At 44.2% G+C, this 18,386-nt stretch overlaps 1 protein-coding gene across 1 annotated transcript in view; it reads right to left on the reverse strand.

Moving 5' to 3' along the window:
- Positions 1 to 18,386, reverse strand: part of T265_00365 (hypothetical protein) — a gene marked incomplete at both ends in the record, with an annotated part of 51,428 nt that overhangs the window by 12,350 nt on the left and 20,692 nt on the right. Inside the window, 3 exons of the mRNA XM_009164110.1 lie at positions 1,886 to 2,024; positions 5,542 to 5,977; positions 16,399 to 16,723. Coding sequence (XP_009162374.1) covers positions 1,886 to 2,024; positions 5,542 to 5,977; positions 16,399 to 16,723 — 900 coding nt within the window. The remainder of the gene's footprint in view (positions 1 to 1,885; positions 2,025 to 5,541; positions 5,978 to 16,398; positions 16,724 to 18,386) is intronic.

Here is an 18,386-nt window from a genome sequence, read left to right on the forward strand (position 1 = left end):
AAACAAAGGACTCGAAGGCTATTCACCTTTGGTCGTGCTTGGATGTGGGCTTGGTTATCTGACGTGTGAGGGAAGTGTGCTACAAACTGAAAAACTGAATCTGTGGAAAAATAACACTTAGAACCAAGCTGAGGAAGGGATTCAGGTAGGGGATATCCGTTCCCTCCCAAGCAGCGAACAGATAAAACGGACAAACATCATTAAGTAAGCTACCAATTCTGCTTTATGAACCCCACTCCTTCCAGTCCAAATTCTACAAATCAAAACACCCAAAAACAGTGACGAAGTGGACATGCAAATTACGGTTAGTAGGGGAAAAATCAAAGAGCTAGAAAACAAAAAAACAATGTCTTTAGAAAAACACACCCATTCACATACCAATTTAGTTTTAACGGAAGTCGCACCTGGAACCCAGCTGAGTCTCTCGTTGAGGATGTTCTTCTCAACTGAATGTGATGAGCCAAGCCATCTCATGTTTCAGTTGGTACGGTATTCGAGATGTCGCGTATTACATACATAAATACATGCATTGCACTACTTATAAAGTTGCTGAAAACTTTTCGACAGTTTACGACCAATTTCTCCCTTCCTGCGGCTTATCTTTCAGCTCGATTTCAGGTCAGTCTCCCGTCACAACCAAATTGGTGCGCAAATGAGTGTATAAACCGAATTTCATGCAATTCGGGTACAACAGAACATAAGGCTGACGGAAATTCGGGGACTGTGCCTGCCTGATGAGACCCAAGAAGGGTGAAACCGGTCGTAGATGTCGACCAGTATTCAGCAACCTTATGAGTAGCGTATTACGTCTAGAATAATGTCTTATTCCCAATGAATATTTCGTCTTGTGATTGAAGCCAATCTATATTGAAAAGCCACTAAGGTTGTTTCATTCTGAGAGCCATCGGCAGTGCACATCTCACGAAACCTATCGTTGGTTCCCATATATCCCCACACTACCAACAATCAACAAGCAGCTCAGATAAACATTAACTCATACGGAGTGAAACTTCCAGCTAAGAAGTCGTGACTCGAGGAGCCAGTTAACACGTGACCATGTGATGTGGACTTCATGGATGAACGATGAGTGGCATTATGTCCTGTCTTTGTGGGAGTTAATCACATTGATCAGCCCCTGGTGGTCGAAGGGCCCAGTGTTCCTCATTAACAGGGAGATCGCGGGTTCGAAACTCAATAGTTTCATGGGATGCGCACCACTGCTGCTGAATCTCAGTGAGTATGTAACAACTGTACAGTGCTTCTCGGCTATTCAGCGTACACTGACTTCACATTCAGGATGAAACCTGTCGGAAATCCCCAAACCTCCCCACGTCAGCAATATATTATTTCTCCGTAGAAGATTAACCGACCAGAGTCAAGTCCACAGGCAAGTGACGCTCTCATCATATTGAAAATTAAGGCGCAGCACAAAAAAAACTCAACTTGCTTTGGAAAATTGTGCTGATAAAAACTGTGCCACAGGTTACGGTAGGAAGCCAGCGAAACCAATGATGGGGTAGTCCATAAGTGAAACCCGATAACCACGGAGGTGGTAGTTTTAGTAAGGCTTTATGCTGCGATCATCGTTGTCAGGCTTTTATCAATGAATGGTAGTTGTTTAGATTCAGGACAGCTTAAATATCATGAAGAGATTTCCTGTTCTGTTGCTTATGCTCTTCAGCTTGTGGTTCCGGGAGTCAGTCCAATCAGCTTAATGGGTAATCATCCCCAGGACTTTAAAGTACAAATGGAACCCTATTAGGGACCCAGCGTTAAATCCTGTGACAAATGTGTGTAAACTGAAGACTAGACGAGTAGCACTCTTCCGAGAGAAAAAGACGGTTGTGATGACATTCGGCACCGAAAATACCAACGGAGGACGTACGCACGTAGGGTCATTAACGAGTACATCATCTGCAGTGCCGCAGGGGTGTAGGTCATCGATTCGGCTTGCACCATTCCGTGTTTGATAAAATAATGCTGGTCCCGAAAAGACGCATCTGTCCACCCGTTCTCAGATTCCTCTAAAACGGATATGGGAAGAAAGAAGAGGTTAGAAGAGGTTAGATATGTGCATGAAGAGATAACTGGCTTTCTGACACAAAAATGGCGTACGATCTCTGTAATGAATGTAGCCAGAAAGCGTGTAACAGTAAATTGCTAAAAAGAAGAGACACTAGAAATCACAAATCATGGTCTACAATAAGTTCGAAATTCTCATTAAGAGAAAGACATTCCAATAGTTCTCGCAGGAGCGAACGGCCTAGGGACGGAACAAAACCCTCCGCCAAACTGCAGAGTTTCCATTTCAGAGGTCTCCAAAACTATTCCTTTTTTATGAGCCCTTTCTTATCATGGATATCTTTCCCTCCCAGAATGCCGCGGCGTCCCTTCTATAGCTTTAAGCCGAATAATACTGGGTTCGTTCCCTTATAAACAGGAGTATTGAAACATAACTTGAGCAAAACAAACTAGTGGAGAAATAAAACAAAGATGGCGCTCCGATTGTTGCTGGAAAACATATCTACGACAACCTACTCGTTCTTTATCGCAGTGTTTCCATAAGATAACAAATGACCAGATGAAATAGAAATACAGGCATGTTATAACGATGAGCGTTCATACTCATTGTGTACACTTGACGTGATACACCATATAAAAGCATATAAACCGATTAGGAATTTATGCGCCGGGTCGTTCCTCTCCAGCGGATTTTTATGCTTACTGGATGGAGATATTAAGCGTAGCAGACTCAGATTGTGGGCGATCGCAACCGTAGAAAAAAGCGATTTGCCAGAAGACCTGTCTGTTTGGTCGCCACAGTGGTTCTTGGAAGTCATAAAATAGTTTGCTGTGAGTAAGCAGATCTGTCGTTTCTCTGAGGAAGCAGCAGCGGGAGGATATCCTCTGTCCAAAATGAATAAGGATGTTACTGGGTCATTTAGTTCGTCTTATTTGTTTGCAAGATACCAATCTTACAGAAAAGAAGGCTGGCACGATACTACTTACGAGTAGTATTGCAAGGCTGACTAGAAATCACAGCAATCCTATCCACGATTTCGTCATTTAGGGCTAATCAGGTAGATGTAGCCACACAATTTTACTCAGTCTTTCATCTTCCCCGAACATCAATTTGCATGTTCGACTTTAAGTAATTTGCATTTTGAAACTACGATGAATGTGAGATTCGAGTGACGAAATAATCTCATTTGTGACGTACTCCGACATCTCTGATATCAGTTCAACTGAATCCTAAGAGAGCCTTTTGTGTTTTACATTACGCCGCAGAAAATCGAAAACGAAAAATTCATTCATTCAATCTCTGGTGAGTGAGGTTAGCGTCAAGTGACTTAGCAAAACCATCTTCGGATTGTACGTGTCCCCACCAAGAAACTGATTGACGGCTACACACCTGTTTTATGATGGAATGCACCACAATCAATACGCAAAAAATATTGACAGAGCTAGAAACAGAAGAGGAGCAGGTCATCTGATGACATGTCAACAAAACAATAGGTGATTGGTGCTTGGAAACTTAATGAAACGGCAGATCTCAACTATTGTATAAGTCAGATTCACAAGCGGAGCCAAAACGTCTGTGCACGTGAAATCCAGATTGTGGAATTATACAGATGTGTGGTATCAAACAGAGTCACTTTTGAAAAGGACGCATCCTTTTGATGCGAGCAAGGTGAATGAGGTCACTTGTTGCATAGTTTGTTATATCAGTTTGATAATCTTTTGTGTTTGCTGACAAGACTAAAAGCGACGATTGAGCAAACACAAAGGCAGAAGTACAATCCATACTCACGTGCTACCTGGTAACGAACGGTGGAACGGGCTACTCGCAGGAAGCACCAGTAATGAGATACCGTTGAGTCACCAACGCTCGCAATCGCGAAAACTCAAATAAATTTCCGATCAAGAGCTCATGTCTTACCACTGGGGGGGCAAACACGGTAGATGGCGTTGGCTTGTTCGCTGAGCACCGCTACGCACCACTACGCTCCCTAATAACGCACTGATGCTTTCACCTCGATTGGTGATGAAACGCTTGCAATCAAAATTGCCAAACTCAGTGAACATGCCAAAGACTGAGTAAGGAGTTCTTAAAGGCTACAGTGCTGAAGCAGACCGCTTTAGTTACAATCGTTTTCACGTGAGGTCTCTTGAAATCAATTGCTGTTACATTCGTCCGAACAATACGCACTAAATTCAGTCTAGCAACGCGTGACCTATTAGGCAAACAAGCTGCTGATTCTCACGCAATTCGTATCCACAAGAGCTGCTGACTGACACAAAACTGTTACTTAACTGTAACAGGATAAGTTCTGGTATTTGCCAATCGGTTATGGCACAGAAAAAGGACCAATGATTAGAGCAAAGAACGAAATTTAACAGTCTGCCATCTGGTGAATGTTCTGCCGCAAAGCTCTAAAATTGATCACTCAGTATTCTACGCAACCTGGCCATGTCAGCTGATACAGTGTAAGAGTGTGGGAGCAAGGTATGGCAGTATGATTTCTACCATTGTTGCAGTTATCAAAGGTATTATCTGTCGTCACTCGACAGAATAAATTCATATCACATGAAGTGCCAAGGCGATCCTGTTCTGTTTTCACACACAAGTGACCCCTACGAACCCAGAGGATCCAGTGCATTCGGGTAGAATTCTAAATTGGGAATGGCAGCCAGAAAGCCCACTAATTCCGTTGAACACATGCACCTGGAAGATACAGGAAGGTCAATAAGCCGACTGCATTTATTTTACTGCTATGCCATCTCTGCAGTGCATAGCTGCCGCATGAGTCGGAGGAGGCATAAAGGCTGAGACCCTGTTAGACTGCCGAAGTCTAGGCCAGAGCAACCGAAAAGTCAGTTTTTGGTTCGTCGGTAGTTTCGCATCTCAACCGCTGAACTATCTAGACTTACTTGGACCGGATATGATGGCTCATGGTGGATATGCTCAGCGGTACTAACCGAGTGAACTCAGAAAAGGAACATCACTACGTGAGAACTACTTTCGGAGAGAACCAAAGATTGACTGTCGGGCTTCCGCACATCAATGAATAGCTGAATTTGAGATTGCGCACGGGATAAGTTGCAACCTCCCACTTGGAAAGTCGGAAATCTAGGACTGGCAGTGTCTCAGCCGAACGCCAGCTAAGCGCATAAAGAAAAATCAAGCTGAGGATGGTTTAATTGGGTTAGAGTGTACCAAAACATTGGACAAGAGTCCTTCCACTTTTTCCAGTGAACCTGTGTTATTATTTTATTATTATGAAGAGCTATTGGGAAGAAAATGTAAGTCGATATTATCAAGGCTCTGAAGCAGTAGATCAGTTGCGGAAGCGCGAAACGCAAAAGGTGATTCAATTCACACCAATAAGTCATGTGATGAGTGAGGGAACGAAAACGACAAGTTCGCATGAAAACACGGAAGTGGAGAGTGCACAACAGTACACATTGGTTGACCAACTATGAAACGTAACGTATACGAAGGATGAGAGCTAACTCCACTCAACGATGTAAACGACTTACCTTCAGCTGGACTGAACGAGGGCCTTGGTTTGTGCTCTGCATTTCTGTCGTGTTCACGTGCCCCAGTCCAGAATAGGTGAGGTGAATGATAATTCGATCGATCTTCAATCTGCAAGGAACGGTCGTTTGCGTACCAGATAGGAGGTGTTTCGGATGGATCAGCAAGCATCAAAAGTTGCGTGATAAAGCTGGTGTGCACAAACCAGTCCGGACCTTCATCCCTCACAGATCTACATGGCCCACGGTGAAAGTGGGCTGAAGCACTGGGGATATGGGCTGAGCAGTATCCAGACTGACCCCAATCACCTCCGTCTTCCGATAAAGGGTCGTTGTAGGTGGCGAACTGCCTGGTACGCCATTCGGAACCGATATCTCGATCTGGATTGAACGACCAACAGGTACCGAATGCAACACGACGACGTTGGCACCAGTAGTTCTGTGTGAAGGCAGATAATTGCGTGCAGTCCGATTTGGAATCAAATTCGAATACATACATATATTCATATATATACATGTAAATGAAGGCAATTACACCATTTGAAGAACGTGAACACAGCGGGCAAAGGATGAATGTAGCATGATTGACTCATTTCAGCTTCTTTTTTGGCAATAAGAACAAAATGATGAAAACAGATAAAGCATTGCTCAAATGAGTGGAAATTCCGTTCGTTGAGTACAGATGCAGACGTAAATTTAGCAAGAGAGACGACCATGAGATATTCAGACTCTTAATTACGTTGGAGCTAATAAAAACTCGGCTGAGTTCAAGTCCAGTGGAATCGTAGGGTCATAAACAGTTCATTCCAAACACACGTTGGGAAATTTTGTAAGTAACGGCGATAGCTTCAGGGAACTCTAGCAACTGTGAGTTGAATTAGGGATAATGATATTGAGCAATTCCCCAAGGTTGGCTAGTGACTGTTTCCAAGGGTATTCTTTCCGACCGATGTTCAATCTCTGATCTGGAGAAGTCTATGAGCTGTCATTGACGGTTTTCACGTCTGATCCGAACAACTTCGTTTACAGTCTGCTATCTCGTGTGTTGTCCAAACAACTGGAGGCCTTATTCATCGGCTCGAACTCCTGATACAACCAAGGAAGGCAGGTTGGTGATGTGTGGCTTGAAAATGCTCTTGCTCATCTGGCAATTTTTTGAACTATTAGCTTTAACTGGCTCAAGGCGAAACTGCACAAGAACTTGCTGTTGCACAAGGGCTGTAAGGCCATCTCGTGATTTGCATTGCAAGAAGGAACTAGTATGATGTATCTGCTGCTAAAAAATAGCCACTATTTTTAGACTGCGCGTGGCAACGGATGAGCAGCGACTTTAACGGAATATACCCCGCTAACCACCATATACTCTTTCCGTAAGTGCAACCCTTAAGTTCAATTGCCAATCAGAGGAAATTTCAGTCTGTTAGTGTTGTACATATGGTTCAACCAAAATGGGATCATTGTAGAGGAATAAAGTGCAATTTCATTCTTTTAATGTTTCGATATCCAATTACCCAGACGGCAGTCTTGGAAAGCCAGCTTGTCGGAAACGTATGCGGACGGGGCTGAGTCCACATTCTACCAGCTTTACAGTATGGAGACATAAACGGGCCTCCATAATTTGTAAAGTGTATCACGTCCATGTAGAAAAATAGTAGAGAACGTGGAGTAACCTTTTTGGCTATTTTGCTCACGCTTACAGGGCCGTACTCTCGTTGACAGGTAATTGATGGGAATATTGCTGCTAGAGCCCACCATGAGTATACAGTCATGCAACTAAGGCAGACTCAGCGCCACACAACTTTCACTGTAAGGTGCATGCAGATTACTAAATTGCTCTCATTGCATCACAGTTTTAACCCAAACCGACGTGGAACTTTTGATAAGCCTGAGGAACTTATGAACAGTGAAGTTGATTGTTGGCTCCACAAAAAAACTGAGTTGTTTAGATTCTCGAAGCCACTAATGCCGCGTATTATCTTTTGATTAGCATTTCATGGTTGTTAACAGCAGAAGGCTTGGAAAAAAGATATGTGGGCACACCAAAACGAATCAGTCTGCTCATCAGACTAGTCAGAAATGTGTAGCAACGGTTGTAATCTTTGGACACGTTCTATCAAAGTTTCAACTTCTAATGGAGAACTTCAGCGCAGTGCTGTTCTTTGCCTCAGAAGCATCGACTGCTTGAGATTCTGTAGCTTATCGCATCGACGTTATCGCTGCTGAAGTGCTACTGCAAAGAGCCGATAGAGTCTGGCCAAATAGATCAGCGGCATTGATGCGTCATTTGGGCTTTCCACGCGAGAGCTCAATAGCTTTAGTTAAGACGTAAGCCAAATCTCTCTCAGGGTTTGAACCCAACCCCCCGACATTTCGACTGCTCCAGTCTAGGCTTCGACAGTCTAGCAGTAATTCATCCCTCGCGCTTTCCTCGGGGGCCTGGCAGCGGTGCTTCAAAAGGCTGAAGGATTATTTATCTCCACGCGAGGGCTGTTGGCAAGTCCCCATCGTCCCCATGTTATTGGGTTGCCCATGTCTTAGTGAACGCTGGAGGTGTTGCGCTGGTGCCACACTCTGGGACTGACAGTCTCGTCAACACGACGGCTAGCCAGTCCCTGGGGTGCAGTCAGCTCGAATGAACAGTGTCGCAACAGGTACGAAGACGAAGACAGCGCAAAATCGGTGTGACAGTAAATAAATCGGGACCAAAAAGGTGGCAGCCGACCGACCTAGCAGTGAGCGAACGCACAAATTCTGATGTTACTTTGGCCTTTTTGTCGCGGCACACAAGCCTAAGTGTACCTGGGACTCGGAAAAAAAGCATTTTGATGCGCAAAACTGAGCGGAACCGTTCTGCGAATTTATTCGCACCGTTGATGTCACTCTTTCATCGGAAAAATCTCAAACTAACAGCACTGTTGCATAGCAACAAATTAACGATTTCTGTTGGAATTCTGATAGTCAACAGAGGCCCAGTTATGAGGGATTTGAAATCCGAAAACTGAAAAATGGCCTCGATGGCCTAGAGCCAACTGTCATGGGTTAAGTAGCAGGTTTATGCGCTGCTGATCAGAATTTTTATCATTCGTGAAACACCACGGCCGTGGAGATCGATCACTGGGACTCAAAGTCACCAAATGTTCTGTAACGTGCATTTATCCTTGTCTCGTGGTTAGGTCTTTGAATCGCAATCAGGCCCGCAGAAATGAGGCACGATCGACCGACTGCAGCGACTTAAGCTCCACCCAGTGGCCAGGCTTGCATCGTCAACGCGTCAAGACTGGGGTTGTTGCCATGGGGACCAGCCCACTTCAGCCAGGCCGACTGTCACGCGGCTCCGGTAACTGCTGTAGTCGCGATAGCAAAAATGAAGTGAAATTTTTGGCGTGCGGTTGGACTTCAGTTCGCATTCTATTGGTTCTCTGGAAAACTTCGGGTCCATCAGGGCAAACGATGGCAAAAACAGCACCAGGAATAGGATTTTATTGTACATGCCAGTTTTATGGTCACAGCATCACAAGTCTGTCTCAAGAATCCGGTTAACAATTTGGGATACATAACCGACTAAAACTGTTGTTGAGTATTCTCCGTCTACCATAGTCTAACTATGCCCTTACATATTACTTTTTAACACCACCCTAGTTATGAAAGGTGCGTGCGATTGATGATACGGTCGCAACGGATAGACATATGGACGCGGTTGATTTTACGGTCAAGGCGGCGGACTAAACTACAAACACCGCTTGGTGGTGCTATGGCAACCTAGCTGCTGGCAGTGTGCGGCATTTTAGCTCTGTCGGCGGTCGTCGTTACCCGTTCCGGTACCGAGTGCATTTTCTCCTCAATACGTTCAGCTTTTGTGGATTTGTTTGCGTATATACGGCACTAGACAACCTTCGAAAAATTTTCGCGAATATATATTTTGCGGGGACATTAGTTGATCTATTGAGGTTAAAATATCACAAAGGTTTATGAAGCCTGAATTCTGCTCTGGATCCCAAGAGATGGCAATTAGATGTGATGGGGGCCGAAATGCTCATATTGCCTTAGTTCGGCAAAAACGGCAAATAACGGTCATCCGTAATGACAACCAGTCCATTTATGCAAGAGAGGACTTGGTCAATTAGAGCAAACTGCATTGCCAATAGGTGACAAAATAATGAAGAATCGCCCTTCGAAACCCTGCAACAAGGGCATACTAAGAACTGTCCGCACTGCGGAAAACTTGGGACGGAAACAAAATACCAGCCGAATGGAGCTCCTCGACCGTCAGCCTAGATTTCAAAAAGGGCACAAAACGTCATGTGAAAACCATCGTGGCAACAGCCTAGTATCCGTTGCATCTAAGGTGATCCCTGGCATTATTTTTGCAAAAATTGACCGATTGTCGCGAGAGACAGATTCGTGAAAATCAAGCTGAGTTTCGCCCCGGCCGAAGATGCATCGGCCATATCCTTATTTTGAGACAAATTCTTGAACAGCGTCATTCCTTCAGACACCCCACGGCTGTTTTTCTGGATCTAAAATGTGCTTTTGATTCTGTCTATCGCGAGGAACTTTGGAGGTGTCTCGCGACCAAAGGCGTCCCGTCTAAATTTATATCCCTTATGAGGGCAATGTATGCGAACTCCTGTGGGTGCGTACGAGTTAAAGGCAAACTTTTACCTGAGTTTACCACGTCCAGTGGTGTAAGACAAGGCTGCCTTCTCTCACCTTTCCTCTTCAACTTTGTTGCTACTTGAAACTACTCTGACTCTAATGAAACGAGGTGCTGCCGGGACGTTCCCTCGCAGAGTATGACGAAGATACTGCTGCCCTTGGTTTAGATCCTTCAAAAATGCAAACCATTTTAAATAACCTAAATAACTCTGCCACACGGTTTGACATGCGCTTCACACCTGCAGAGTGTAAAGTGATGCTGCAAGATTGGGTTGGATCAAACCCAAACCTTATGCTTGCAGACTATTCAATCGACGTGGTCGATAAATTTATTCACCCGGGCAGCTGTATACATTCCGGTAGACAGACTGGAGATGAGATTATTTCTCGAATCGGGAAACTTAGGGTAGCTTTTGCCAACCTCCGAGACCTATGACGCCGAAACGACACCAATTTGTAGCTCAAGGACAGAGCTTACACTGCAGTGGTGCGATCTATGCTGCCTTATGGATAAGAGACGTGGCCCTCACGCGCGGAGGACATACCAAAGATGTCCGGAGATGACCGTCGGTGTCTGGTGAGAACATTGCACTAGCAATACTGAGGTGCACCAGATGGTCTCAGGAAGATGGAACCGCGATAGATGAATTATTCACGCTTCATAGGTTACCCTGGTTAGCACATGTACTCCGCATGCAAGAAGACCGTGTGCCTCACAAAGCACTTTTCACCAAGCCATGTGGTGAGTGGAAGCGACCGAGAGGCGGAGAGTGCAATACCTGGCAACTAAGTATGAAAATGCTCACGAGTGGACTTAATCAGGTCGACAACTGGATGGGGACCCGGGGACTCAACTCGTTAATGGTTGATGACACTGGTAGAAATGGCGCGCATGCATCAAAGCTATCGCCTTCAATGTGTAGCTGCCCAGTTTCCGATTCCAAGGCTTGGTTGTATATCCCAAACTCTTCCATTTCCAGGGACGAGTGGACTTAATCAGGTCGACAACTGGATGGGGACCCGGGGACTCAACTCGTTAATGGTTGATGACACTGGTAGAAATGGCGCGCATGCATCAAAGCTATCGCCTTCAATGTGTAGCTGCCCAGTTTCCGATTCCAAGGCTTGGTTGTATATCCCAAACTCTTCCACTTTCCAGTGATCGAAACTGCACCAGCTGGAATCATTTTGCCTATTTCAGGCGGTTTAAGGCTGATAGATTGAACTGATTGATTGATTGACTAAGAGCCATCACGCTCAAGGGGTGTGCTGTCCTGCATTATATTACTAATATTAATACCTTTTATGCAATAAATGTTCGTTAAGGTATTTCATTCCTCTTGAGAATTGAGTAAAATTCCAACGTAGCTTGATGTAGCAATTTACCTCGACAAAATGCCATCAAAGCATCTAAGTATCACAAGTACTTTAAAAGTAATGATTTTCTGGATGGAGTCATTTTGCAGTGCAGGAAGCCCTATTGCCTACGAGGGTAAGCTCACCGTTTCTCTCTTATGAAGACTGCTTCCCCCGATAAGTTGTCACACCTCCACCAATTTCTCGATATACATTAGAAAATTCACCTTCACATTTGTTGATCTCGGTCGCCGGTGTAGAGAACCTGACATCAGAAAAGATTTTTTGACCCTGCTGACAACATCAGCTTTATGACATGCCATCCGGAAATGTTGATGACTGTTGGGACACTGTTTAAAATGGCAGGGTGAAACATCGCAGGATGCAGGGTTCATTTGATGGGAAAGCGCTTTATTCAGATAGAGTGAGTTTGCAAAAAAGTGGACATCATTCAGATGCTCTCTACTGTCCAGGACTCTTCTGCTGGGACCAAGATTATGGAAGCAACGATGAAAAAGGGGCAACGTTGAACCGCATTCGTGCAGATTCCGAAATCGACCTACATTTCGATTACGGTCGGAAGAAACGCTTCACAGATGTATGAATTAAGAACAAAATTTGATGGCAAATGTCCAGTGTACGCGTTATTTCCATCAATGTAATTAAGTATGCTGCATCCCTGAGTGTGGTAGCCCGTAGTATACAGCCGCCAAAAGGAACACTTGTTAGGGGGAGAAGGGAGGGTTGCACACACTGTTTTCTTCTCGATTAGTGTTAGCAAGCCGATTGCCAAGGTCGGCAAGCAGATCAACAATAACCCGCTCAACAATCATATGAGAAAACCTATGTAGAAGTTAACGGCATCTCCAAAACACAGACGGTACATATACAACGGTGTTCAAGAGGAAAAATCTCATGCAGAAAGGGCATAGTGTATCTATTTGGAGCATGACATTTACTCAATCGCTTTTGTGGGCGAACGCGGTCGTGTCGTACAATCCCTTGTGTGATGATCCATTTGGCCAAAAATACTCGAAGATGGACAACCAGGGTAGCAATACTCCTAGAAGTGGTCCAGTAGGTCTCCGGTTGGTATCGCATCAAAGCAGATGTTGAAGAAAGTTTAACAGACCTAATCACTTACTGATGTAGAACCGCAAGAAGTAAAATCCATTGGAGTAGACACTAGACGAAGGAGGGGCTCCTAACCTCACTGAAGCCGTGAATATCAGCTGAGATCAGTGACACGAGAGAAAATTTTGACTCTCCTCTTTAAAGTTACTCAACGACGTTTTTACATGTTGTGAAAAGCCCAGGGACGCTAGAAGCACCTGGTAACGGTAACTTTGATGATTCAATCGATTTGCCGCATCAAAACGCAGTAGTGCCTTGAAAACATGGTGATCAGGTCTAAAGCAAGCATAAAACCAGATATAACACATGCTGATATGTACGTGTCACAACACAGTCTGTGATCATTCTAGGGACGTGCGAAACGCATAGGCATGAACTGGCAAATATGCCAAAGAACATTATGTAGATTTAGGTATTATGGGGAAGCTTCAATATTCTCCAAAATTGGCCCATACATCCTGTTATTTCAACAAGCATAGCAAATTTGATGAAAGCAGCACTTGAGCCAGCTTAGGCCATACCTTCACTATAACTTCTCGCGCGGCGACCGGCATCAGTGCTCTCAGAAGACAAAAATAGTTAACCAAACAAACAAATACGAGTTAATCACACACAAGTAGTTACCCATTTGTGGCTGGCCTAATGCCAGTGCTGTTTCCCAAACAGATAGCGCGGGTTCGATAGTTTTTCGGGTCCCAGGAGGGCCCTTAATAAATATAACACAGTTGTACAGTTCTGTCTGGCCCCACGGTATAGTGCTTTGATCTAGCAATATGAAACTGGAAATTCAAACGGGATTGAACATCAAACAGCAGATATGACAGAGGTGCGAACCGGCACTTCGTCTAGTGATACTGGTGCAAGTGTATGGTGAAAAGCTGTCAACCTTTACACTACTTCATATCTGATGGTCTCCCCCATTGATCTGGAATTAACACTATGAGCGCAAAATGAAACGTTAAGCTCCTGTGGTATTTCACAAGACATCTAACAGTATGTTTCAAGCATGTTTACGGATACAAAATTATACAGATTTAGTTCAGAAAAGACCTCACCGTCCCACAACATCACAAGATCAAGTGATAATAGTAAGAGTAAACACTGTCCGGCATAAGTCCCGTACATGAATGGTCCGAGAAGACGATAACTTGGGGTAGCTTCAGGGAACAATGCACACGTGATTCAATCTTGATGAGGACATTGCCAGTTGGGTCGTCCAAGTTAAAAAAAAACAGAACGGTTGTGGTATGTTCCCTTTCGTAGGTGACCGAAAAGTAGAACAAGTGCATTCACGATCACATAACCACGTTCCAAATATATGGCTTAAAAACCAAAGCCGATCAATCAGATATGAGCTTCGGTTCTACGAGGTCAACCTTCTCTGAACAGTTTAACGTATTCCGAATAGAACACATGCGTTTAATCGGCTGACCAGAATTATTGTCATATCAGGAGAGCTGAGTTCGAAACTGGAACATATTTGTTCGGGTGCGAAACAAACGTGGAACGGGAGGCGAGGGCGCTTCACCAAGGCGCACTCGTTCAGTTCGACATGATGAAACACAAGCCGCTGGTGACGTCCCGACTCGTTTCGCTAGGTTCCGGGCCTTTGTCAGAAAAAAGTAATTCTTTCCAGAGAGAGAAGATAGCGAAGGGGATTTTGTTCGTACGGGGATTCCCACCGAGTTGCGAGTGACGTGGAAAGCTGTGCTGAGGAATATAAGCAGCTCAGCTGCTTGGTTGTTCAACGGATTTAGTGAATGAATTAGATGTTTTCCGGTTGACGCCGCCTCGAGACTGGCTCTAGACTACCGGTATGCTTGAAATTGGAACTGAACCTTCTGGTAAGTACGTTCTGATCCGCCATCGTGAATTCCTGCTGGGGAGGTTTATGATCAATATTTTGTTGTTGTTGTTGCTGTTGTTGTTGTGCTCATTTGGCTTGGTTGAGTGGTTGATTTCTTTTCTTCACATATTGTACTTTGCGGAGTTCGAATCCCAATGTTCTGACGCATGTTTGTCGAGGATCCTGTCTTATCGTCGTAAGCACCAGTTCAATAATATTTCTGCCATTTTGTTTAGCAGGCCTCCATGTCTCAGGATGATTCAGTGGCGGTCAGAGGATGAGCTAAGTACAAGCATTCATAGAGGAAGCGAAGTTGCTGTCGAGTTGAAGATAGTCAACATGCGAAAGTCTCTAACCAACGGGCCGTCTTGAGCGTAGGATACGGAAAGGTGTTGGTAATATTGTGGAATATGGACAGCTTCGGTGCACAAATTGGTTGTTGTTCTATTCGCCGAGCTCGGCCAATGGATTGCATGCAATCTAATCGCTCAGTGGATTCTCGTCGGATCAGACGAAAAGCAAGCAGCAAATTGATTAACTCACTTACATCTCGATACATCCGACGCCTTTACAAATATGCTCATTTCTCCACAAGTTTACGGTTTTCATCTTGCTACTTTTCAAACAGTGGAGCGGGATCAAGCTCAGTTTTAGAAACACACGTTTGGTCGGGGCTTTCTCACTCGACAACGTACACACGTTCACACTCAACCTCACATTGTCACGATCTGATGCCTTGTCACGAGATGGGCTTAAGCGGAAAAGTGCTGTCAGACAGCAAAACTAGAAACCGCATGAAGACTTGGATCGGAATGATCGACAGAAAAGAAGTACCACGATTCAAGAAAATGTGTCTCACCAGAAGGCGTCATAGCGGGTTTTCACGCTAGGACGGAAATAAACGATTCTATATTCTGAAATGCAATACGTGCACAAACCTTAATGATTGTTTAGTTTAGTTACTTGGCAAAACTTTGTACCAAAGAAATGCGACCAAAACGACTAAATAGCGGTAACTTGAAAAGCAACAAATCACAGCAGTAATTTGGACGGATCAGTTAAAAACTTTACGACCTTCCAGAAGACTTCAAAAGCAGTTTACTAACTTATGGGATTAGTTAGTGATGCCGGTTGGAAATCTATGAGACACGCATTTAACCGTTTTCAACATTTGCTGTTACCATATCCCGAGCGCGTGAGTCAGGCTTTTCTGAAGAACTAACTCGTGGCTAACTGAAGCAAGTCCCAGGAGCAGACCTGCACTTTGTGGTCAAGGTTGCAGATTAGCTTACGTCTACGGCCTAGTGGTGCTCAGCTGAAGTGAGAAAAAGCGATGTTAGATCGGTCAGATTTTCCGTACTGGTATCTCTGACAATTTTGTGGTCAACAGTGCAATGACCATATATGTTTAATTAATACATTCGTGTTCCCCTGCAGTCACCGTCCCTACCAGTTCAACCCACACACATCCGGCTGTGTCTAACCAAAACTATCCCGCTCGGTTCGAAAATTACAGTCGTTCGACAAACTGTGTCGAATGCCGCAGCTTACTTGATGCCTGTAAGACGATAACCCCCGTTTATTACCCATTTGTTGAGGTCAGACTGACCATGGTGTGGTTATATTCTGTGTTAAGCGCTAAGTGCCAATTGTATCGTCGTTGCCAAAAGCTTCAAATGAATCTCTCGTTTTATATTTCTTAATTGAGTGTGCTGCACAAAGACCGTCTTATGTTTCAGTTGGCACGGTATTCGAGATACCGCAGTATATTGTCTTGATGAAACACTATACTTAGAGAGATTCATTTTATTGTCTCCATGACATCAACGTAGCTTGCAAATGAAATCAGTCATCGTTCACAAACGTACCCGAATCAACTCAGCACTATAGAGACTGCCGAGGACAAGTGACAGTCTGTGCCTTCGGTTGAACGGTTGCATTGCAGGAGAGATCGTAATAAAGCCGGGATTGAGGATAAGACCATAGGTAGTTTCCAGTTTACAAAGGATTTGTGCCAATCGAGTCAGGTACGTTTGTTGGCACTCGCGACGTTCGTGCTGCCACATGAAAGGCTTTGACGGACAATTGTAGAAGGAACCACTGGTAGACTGATCGAACGAATAGTGACGGGTGCGACGGTCCGTGGAATTGCCGGTTAGTATAGCCATTATTTGGTGTGGGGTTTTGAGGTACCTAGAAAAGAGCCACGGAGAATATGGGAGAGTGAGCCTATGAAACGACAGATAAAGAGACAAAACGGTGGGTTAAAAGCAGGGTGCTTTGCCCATCCGAGGGGGATTATCAATAGCATGTACTTTATTCAACTCGTAGTACTTGCTGCGCATCGTTAGACTGTGCACTTCTCGAAGAGTCTACGAAGACACTCATTGGCCACAAAAAAACTGGGCAAAACAAGGGGGAAGGTAGAAGAAAGTTTACGAAGGTAGTTCAAACACGTTGGGACGAGCCAGAAACCAGAGCTTCGAAATGTAGGCAATCAAGAAGACACCAAGGTAGACCGGTTCACATATAAGTGGTAACTTGGGTTGAGGGCTGGTAGTACTTGATGTACTTAATGTACACACTAACGGATGGCAAATAGACGGGACCTGGCGGGAAATTTATGGGTTGATTTATGCGATTTATGGTACTAAAGAATACTAGAAAAGGCGGTACTAAAACTTGATTACGTTCTGGAAAATGATTGGAATGATACAAAGAAATGCATTGCAAAGGTCGGACGGATCAGTCATTAATGAGCAGTACCAAGTCCTCGAACTAAAAAGCACAGGCGAAAGGGGCGTGATTGGCCCGGGGTCAAGGAAATTATTAGGATTTTGACTGGCAGTGGACTACGGGTGGAGCCCCATGATTGAAGAGAGCAAACTGGTGAGGGTTAGCGTACAGTGAACGAATACGACTGGACCTGACTGATCGACTGCCCGCAAATCAACATGCAATCAAAAGAAAGTTGCAGCCTGAGCTCAAAATGAGCCTGAAGAGAAACAGCGAAATGTATAGCACAGGGTGAATAGAATGAATAAAGGGGCCATTCTCGTCTGGTTATGGCATGGTGTTGGATTTTCATTCTTATTGCATCGGCTCAAAATCAGTACCATCACTGGAGCTCAGTTCAGCTGGCCCGATAAAAAGTTAGAGACAAAACCCACTTTCCTGTTGTGAAAACTGGAAAACTATGGGTTCCATACTCAAAACCATTTTTCCATCCATACTGAAAACAGATAACAGCGTATGACTGAACGGCCACGTCTAGATGGCGGAATAGTCTCGGATACCCAACTGCTTGATGAACAGAGGCTGCACGTAATTTATTTGCGTACAATTTGCTGAATGAAATTCAGTTCAATTAGTTTAGAACTAATGCAAATACCCTGAACATTTGAGTGTAACGGAATGCCAGTCTACAAAAAACACGCTTATCTATTCTTTCATTCAAACTCAAGAAAATTACAATTTATTCCATGTGATTTACAATCTGTATTTCATGAAAGTAAAGTGGATATTTTCATGAGTAGTTCGTGATAAAGCAACTTCAATTCGGAATATTTTTATATCACCTAAACCACTATAGGACCAGTCACTACTAGAACCACGAATTCATCCTATTCATCGTGAAAAGCTGTATCTCTCAACTCTGAGAATGAGGAGGCGGTAATTTCATCTTCACTAACTGAGATAATGACACTTGGGGAACTCCAGAGCAATAGCTAAGGCAAACAAAGCAGAGGCGGCATTGGTTAACCGCCTATACGTAGTCAAGTTCAGGTAACCAATCGATGTGGTTTGTCTCGTGGATGCGCCCAGAACCGGATATATATATATATATATATATATA

The sequence above is a fragment of the Opisthorchis viverrini genome, assembly GCF_000715545.1.
Source record: "Opisthorchis viverrini unplaced genomic scaffold opera_v5_3, whole genome shotgun sequence".
NCBI classification, from domain to species: Eukaryota; Metazoa; Platyhelminthes; class Trematoda; order Opisthorchiida; family Opisthorchiidae; genus Opisthorchis; species Opisthorchis viverrini.